The following is a 7500-nucleotide window of genomic DNA, read 5'->3' on the forward strand; positions in this document are numbered from 1 at the left end:
CGATGTGTCTGTGTTGAGTTTTTAGGCCGGCTCTGTATCACTGAAAAATCTCTCTCTCTCTCTCTCTCTCTCTCTCAGTTCTTCCTATGAGACATTTTTGTCTCAGCACAGATCTCATGGTTTCTTCATGTCTTGTTCAGTCTCTGCTCCAAGATAGATACAGAGACATAGATAGATGTATAGATTCAGACAGATAGTTGTCTGTGTGTGAGTGTGTCTCTGCACTGCTTTATTACAATGTGTTGTTATATTATATCTTAGTGTTTTAGTGTGTTGTGGTGGGATACTCTGTGTGTGCGTGTGTGTGTGCGTGCGTGCGTGTGTATGTGTGTGTGTGTGTGCGCTTGATGTGGCCTTGGCTTGCTGTTGCTCAGTGTTATTGATGGTTGGGGGGGGGGGGGGGGGGTGGACTTTAACGGTTGACCTGTGTGTGTGTGTGTGTGTGTGTGTACGTGTGCGTGTTCGCGCGCGCCCACCCGCTCGACTCAGACCGTTTGGCCGTAAAATCGAGCTTTGCTCCCGGGGGCAGGTTCTCTCTCAGGACATTACCGTTAAAGCGCTTGTATGACCTGCCCAGACAACCCGCCTATACATCACAACGCAGGACACTTATTCCCCTCACGTTTTAATGGAGCCCCTTCTCCCGTTCCATCCATCTGTTCTCCCGCGCTAATTCTCTCCTCTGGGCACCCTCCTTCCATCTCCTCCTCTACTCCCCTCTGCTTCTCTCCTTCTCTTATCCCTCTAAGTCCGACTTGCTTTTTATCTCTGCGTACACTCACAGGCTTTTTTTTTAAGGTTCCACAAGTACGTAGGTAAGTTTGTCCTTTGACTACTTCTTTTGCCTCTACCTCAGTCCTTTTTGATCCTTGACTCCCTCTGGATTCTGATGTGGTACCTGGCTTAATCCCACCCACCCCCACCCCCCCAGCCCCACCTTCACTCTGTCATCAGGTTTGTGATTGGCTACTTGGTCATGTGCTAGCGTTGGTCAGATCGTTGGACAGAGAATCATTAGAGGGATCAGTTTGTCATTAACCTCTGATGTTAAGCCATGTTCCTGATTATGCCCTTTTGCCAGTCTGCCTGGACACAAACAGGTCTTTTGATTTTTTCCCCCAGTTCAGTTTCATTATCTCTGTCTCTCTCACTCTCTATTTCATGCTCTCTTTCTTTCTATCACTCTCCCCATCACTCATTCCTTCCTTTCCTTTCCCTCTCTCTCTCTCTCTATCTCTCTCTCACACACACACTCTTTCTCTCCCTCTCTTGCATACATAAATACACACGTATACGCTCATTCTTTTTCTCTCTCTCTCTCATACGCTGTCTCTCTCTCTCTCTCTCTCTCTCTCTCAGTGGAAGTACTGGTTCTGACAGTGGGCTGCAGAGAGCAGGGTTGTTCTTTAGGGATTTCTCTAATCACGGTGGAGTCTCATTCCGAATGCTGTGCACGGAGAACGCTCCGCCTCCCTAATCGCTTTTAACAGCGCGTCCGACTTAACCAATCCCTGAGAAACACACTTACAAATGAGACCTGCTCGTGTGTGTGTGTGTGTGTGTTCATACATGTGCTATGAGAATCCGCAGTAACTCACATGCTCGTTCTAAACCATGTTTCCCGCAGCCAATCAGATGCACTGTCCAAAGAGACGTGTCGGTCTGCTGGGAACCGAAAAGATGGTTGTTAGGGGTGTCAGTGATCAATATCAATTACTTAAATAAAATCAGTCAGACCAATCCTTTCTTTAGATCTACATCTGTTTCTATATCTTTTTATACGTGTGTGTGTGTGTGTGTGTGTGTGTGTGTATGGATTTATAGACACAGAGAGAGATAGAAATAACTATACATACAGATATGGATAGATACATAGAGACATAGATGTAGATATAGATACAGCAGTATGGTTGTACACCCAAGCATACACACACACACACACACAAGCTCAAACTTAGCAACACAAGCATTGCTTTTGTGAGCTATTATATGACATTTTAAATGCACAGTAGCAATTTATTGAAAAACAGTCAACAAAGGTAAACACTGAAAACCTGGGGCTTTGTTCACTTGTTTTGTCTTGTTTTGTTTTGTTTTTATTTTTGTTTTTGTTTCTTTTCTAAACCCCATCCCCATGGCAACATGCCAGGAATGACGGACCGTTTCCCGAATTCCAGCATCGCCAGCGTTCGCTCACGGTGTTTTAACGTGGCTCGTTTTGAACGATTTCGGACATTGCTTTAGATTCTCCCTATCTGTTATCTGTACCGGTGTTACTAATGGCTTTATCAATTAGGCCTCGTCCAATAACTACACGCTTGTAACTCCCTTTAAACGCACTCCATCAGGGACCTACTGATTTGTGTAGTTAATGAGTGTGTGTGCTTAACAGGGAGAGAGAAAGAGTGAGAGAGAGAGAGAGAGAGAGAGAGACAGTATATTCAAACTTTCTTCTCTCAACTAAGAGCATTGGCCCCTAAGCTTTTGAGCAGGGTCCTAGTTTAGAAGGGACAGTAATGTAGGTAGCGTGTTGAAACAGAACATAGATGCTGTGTGCTTCATTACTGCAGACGGTACCGTACTGAAGAGTGACTGATTAGACATGGGTTTCTGTGCGCGTGACAGGGTCAGAGGGAAAACCGTCATGTTGAATACCAATTTCTTCATTAGTTTCCATCTCAGCAGCGCTCTGGTCTCTGAAGCCTGGCACAGACAGTTGTAAAGAAAAAAAAAGAAAAGAAAGAAAGAAAGGAAGGAAGAAAAAAAGAAGCGGTCACTCAGAGACTGATATGGAAAGAGGGATGAAAGGCTTACAGAGGAGAAAGAGTGGAGAAGCTAATGACCACAGCTGGCTTGTGTGTGTAGCACAACTTCCATGTCTCTCTCTCTCTCTCTCTCTCTCTGTCTCTGTTTCACACACACACACACACACACACATGTGCTCACTGTTACTGTGGACTTTTACTTCTAAAAGATTGCCTGTACAGAGAGAACAGAACATTCGAAAACTACTGCATGTGTAGTAGTATCCAATAGTACCAAATTCATTTGGCTGATAAAAGAAGGAATGGAAGAATCTCTCTCTAACACACATCTCTCTGTACCTCTCCTTCTCTCTCTCTCTGTGCCTCTCTTTCTCTCTCTCTATACCTCTCCTCTGTCTATATATATATACTTCTCGTTCTCTCTTTCTCTATATATATATACCTCTCTTTCCCTCTCCTTCTCTCTCCAAAGTCTGCTGGTATAGCATTGTCAAATGCTAATGTTGTTATGTTGTTTAGTTAATTCTGACTGTTGATAATGAAAGTGAAAGGGTACAGTGTAATTTTCTATTGTGTGTGTGTGCATATACATATATATATATATATATATATATATATATATATATATATATATATATATGTGTGTGTGTGTGTGTGTGTGTGTGTGTGTGTGTGTGTGTAGGTATGTATGTATGTATGTATGTATCTGTGAGAGATTGGTTCCAGGACCCCCAGTGGATACCAAAATCCACGGATGCTCAAATCCCTTTTTTAAAATGACGTAGTATTTGCAAATAACTTACACACATCCTCCTGTATGCTTTAAATCATCTCTAGATAACTCATAGTACCTAACAGAATGTAAATGCTACATAAATAGTTGTTATAATGTGTTGTTTAGGGAATGATGACAAGAGGAAAAAGTCTGTACATGTTCAGTACAGACACCATCGCAGGACTAACTACATAGTACATGTACGTCAGCAACAACATAACATTTTCTTTCTTTCAAGACTTAGATTGCTTTCATTTAATGACCTGAAAGAGAAATACACACAACACAAGTAGCACACAGCAAACTCAAGTTTTGCTTTTTGGAACCTTCTGGAATTCTTTTTTTTTTTTCAAATGTTTTTGATCCACGATTGGTTGAATCTGCGGATGCGCAACCTGCAGATACGGAGGCCCGACTGTATGTCTGTTGGTCTGTCCGTCAGTTGGTTGGTGTTTTGACCCTTGGGGGGGGGGGGGGGGGGGGGGGGGGGGGGGTACGATGTCCTTGTGGCCCCCTCTACTGCTCCCATGCGACCCTGCTACAATAAATTATTCCTGTGCATGCTCACAGGGCCCACTGCTGCTCATTTCCACACACACACACACACAAGGCTCTCATTGATCTGGCCTGCAGTTCAGCTTAATTGGAAACGCAGTAACATCAGCTACAGACACGTCTGCACGAACACACACACACACTCTCTCACACACACACACACACACACACACTCTCTCTCTCGCAAAGGAGGATAAGTGGAATGTGTGTGTGTGTGTTTGTGTGTGTCTGTGTGTGTTTGTGTGTGTCTGTGAGAGAGAGAGAGAGAGAGAGAGAGAGAGCAAGCAAGAGAGAGAGAGAGAGAGAGAGCCAGAGCTCCAGTGGCATTGAACATCATGCAAGTGTTGTCATTACAGCTGTCATATCTTTGTCATTCATAGTCACTCTCACTTTGAGCAAACAGGCACACATTCTCATTGTGAACACACACACACACACATACAGAAAGAGAAAGAGGGAGAGAGAGAGAGAGAGAGAGAGAGAGAGAGAGGGAGAGAAAAAGTCCACATCAGAGCTAAAGAGGAAGAATAGCACACAGTGGAGCAATAGAAAGCTCTGAGTTATTGATCCAGGCCCCGTACTGACTATCATACCACTAATAGATTACATCAGACACATTTGAGTGCTAAAGTCAATGAGGGGTAATCTTATTAACTAAGCATTTGTAAACAGTTATGTACTCTGATACTTGGCCAATGTTCTCGGAGGTTTGCAATGCTTAGCCGAGAAAAGGGAGCCGGGGGTGGGGGTCACGTTCAGGCGATCCGTCCCCCATGTCTCTCTCGCGTTAGCATCAGAGTTTAGCATCACGCCTCAGACAAAACACTCGAAAAAAAAAACTGTCGGTCTGCTCTATGACCAAAAAACCTGAACGCCATCTTTCTTCAAAAAAAAAAAGATCTTTTCCTTCCACTGGCCAAAAGGACTTGGAAACAAGTAAAAGCAGCACCTCAGCCAAGAATATGTTTTCAAGAGCAAAACGCCTTCTACAAATAAATAGACCCGTGTCGCGTAGCGCTAGGAGACAGATAAACTCGCGTCGGGGTTCAATAATTAATTCCCGCGTCGAGGGTTTCGGAGAGGCGCTGATTGGGCTTCTTTTTTTTTCTTTAATTCTGTTATGATACAAAGGAGCCCGTTTGAAGTAATTTGTCCCAGAGAGAGAGGCTCGGAATACCATACAAGCTTTGATTTAGCAAAGCAAATTTAATTTTGTTTGCTTTATGCAAACCAGTCGAGGCCGGGAGGGGGGTGGGGGTGGGGGCTTCTCTGATTTCGCTTGGGGGGGTGGGGTGGGAGGTAGTGTGTGTTTGTGTGTGTGTGTGTGTGTGTGTGTGTGCATGTTGGGGGGGGGGGGGCACGGATGTAAGGGGAAGAACGGTTCTAATGGGAGTGCGAGAAGCTAGTGCGCTAACAGAATCACGTTCCCGCAGATATCTAATATACCTCATTCTTGTACACTCACAACGGTAGTTCAAAAGTACAACGCTGCCCCCCCCCCCCCCCCCCCCCCCCCCTCCATTCGATACCTTTGAAACAACAGCTTAAAATAATTGTGTGTGTGTGTGTGTGTGTGTGTGTGTTAGCGTGTGCGCGTATTCTTTTTATTTCATTATTATTAGCGTTGTTCCTCCCTTGTATGTGTGAGCATTTTGTTTCACTTTTTTTTTTTCCTTTTTCGTCAGAGAAAAGGGGGGGTACGGTTCCTTATGAAAGCAATTACTTTTCCTTTTGTTTTTGTTTTTGTAACCAGACGTGATAGGAATGTTTCTGTTGGTCGCCGTGTCTGTCAGATAACAGAGCTACTATGCTTTCCATCCGTGCAATGGGGGGAAAAAAAACAAAAAACTCCAGACATCCTGGTGTTGGATTTCTTCATAGTTACATAGATCACAAACCTATATGATGTCCCTAGGCGTAGTATCGTCACTTAGTAGTATAGAATAGAACACTTTGTTTTAAGGTCGTGACTTCTTCCGTGCGTAAGTTGATTCCGTAGAAGCGTGTGTGTCCTAGCATACGGCCAGGAGACAAACGCGTCGGAGGCAGACAACCTGCGATGTCGTAAACGAGGCCTTGGATCCAAAAGAATATTCGCCTTTCTTAAAACCGGAGGAATCTTCGTACCTCAATTCAGTGGTAACTTCCCAGATAATACATTGAAAAAAAAAAGCTCTCTTCTTGAGTTATCATGCTCTTAGTTATAAAAGGCTCTCGAACTGTTTTTTTAATGACAGTGGTTTAAAATGGGAGCGGTGAGGCTGGAGACACTGAGTTGAGGTAAATAATGTTATCTTCCACAGTCAAGCTTGATGACTGCTTGGGAGGACTTGTCTAATCCTCCAGAAGATCAGAAAAGAACGTGGTTGGTGCCTAGATTTGTGTGTGTGTGTGTGTGTATGTGTGTGTGTATGTGTGTGTGTTGGGAGGAGGGGCGTGACATTTAAAATGGGTGGCCCACCTTTGTGAAGACTCCATTCAAGACATTTTCTCAGCAAGTAATAATGAGTGGATAAAGAAAAAAAAAACTCAATTTCTTTTATGCATTTTTTTTTAATATCTAGCAAAAAAAAAAACCCTCTCCTAGACTACCCTTTAGTCTTTTGTTATACAAAAACTGAGCTAATATCGTCTCAGTTTAAAGGTCTTAATTGGATTCCGTCAGAATGTAGCTTGACATGACACTCGAGTGTGGTGCATACCAGTTCTCTCTCCTCTAAGAATGTCCGCCTCGTTCATTCTACTCTGGGCCCTTTTGTTATGCCTTGAATATTCCTAGTTAAATTGACAATTTTTTTTTCCAGTGCTATTATTTAGCCTGAATAGACTGTAAAAAGCTTCATTCAAATGAAGTGCATGAAGAAAAATTTCTTCTATGTGGGTTTTTTTTTTCCTTTTTTTTTTTTTAACATGTCCATGCTTTGTCATTACTGCAGCATGTGTTTATACATTGTCAGTGTGTCCACACAGGTTTAGATAAAGGCATAAGGTATCTGGATTATGTATGTATGTATGTATGTATTTATTTATGTATTTATTTACCTCATTGCTTGCTCTGTAGCCCAGACCTGACTTGGAGGGACGTCCAACATTTGATCGTTAATACAGCGAAGATTCCCGACCCTGATCAACCAGGCTGGATTATAAACAGAGCAGGTTACCACGTGCATGACAGGTGGGTTCCGGAATGTTGCCGACACAAACGTCCCACTAAATTCTACATCGCTTAAAGGCACACGTGCGTACCGACATACACACAGACATACAAATACACGCGCACGCACGCGCACACACACACTGGACAGTAGAGAAATGTATTGTACTTGGTCTGATTTACTGCAGTGGGAAGAGAAAGAAAATGAGAACATGCTCTCACGTTATGTACGAGGTGTCCGCTTTAAGGGA

General features: G+C 43.4%; 1 protein-coding gene across 1 annotated transcript in view; it reads left to right on the forward strand.

Moving 5' to 3' along the window:
* The window catches only part of LOC115821511 (neuroendocrine convertase 1-like), a 106269-nt gene that overhangs the window by 69345 nt on the left and 29424 nt on the right, over nucleotides 1-7500 (forward strand). The window contains exon 14 of the mRNA XM_030785332.1: nucleotides 7157-7270. Coding sequence (XP_030641192.1) covers nucleotides 7157-7270 — 114 coding nt within the window. The remainder of the gene's footprint in view (nucleotides 1-7156; nucleotides 7271-7500) is intronic.

This window comes from Chanos chanos, chromosome 9 (genome assembly GCF_902362185.1).
Source record: "Chanos chanos chromosome 9, fChaCha1.1, whole genome shotgun sequence".
Classification (NCBI taxonomy): domain Eukaryota; kingdom Metazoa; phylum Chordata; class Actinopteri; order Gonorynchiformes; family Chanidae; genus Chanos; species Chanos chanos.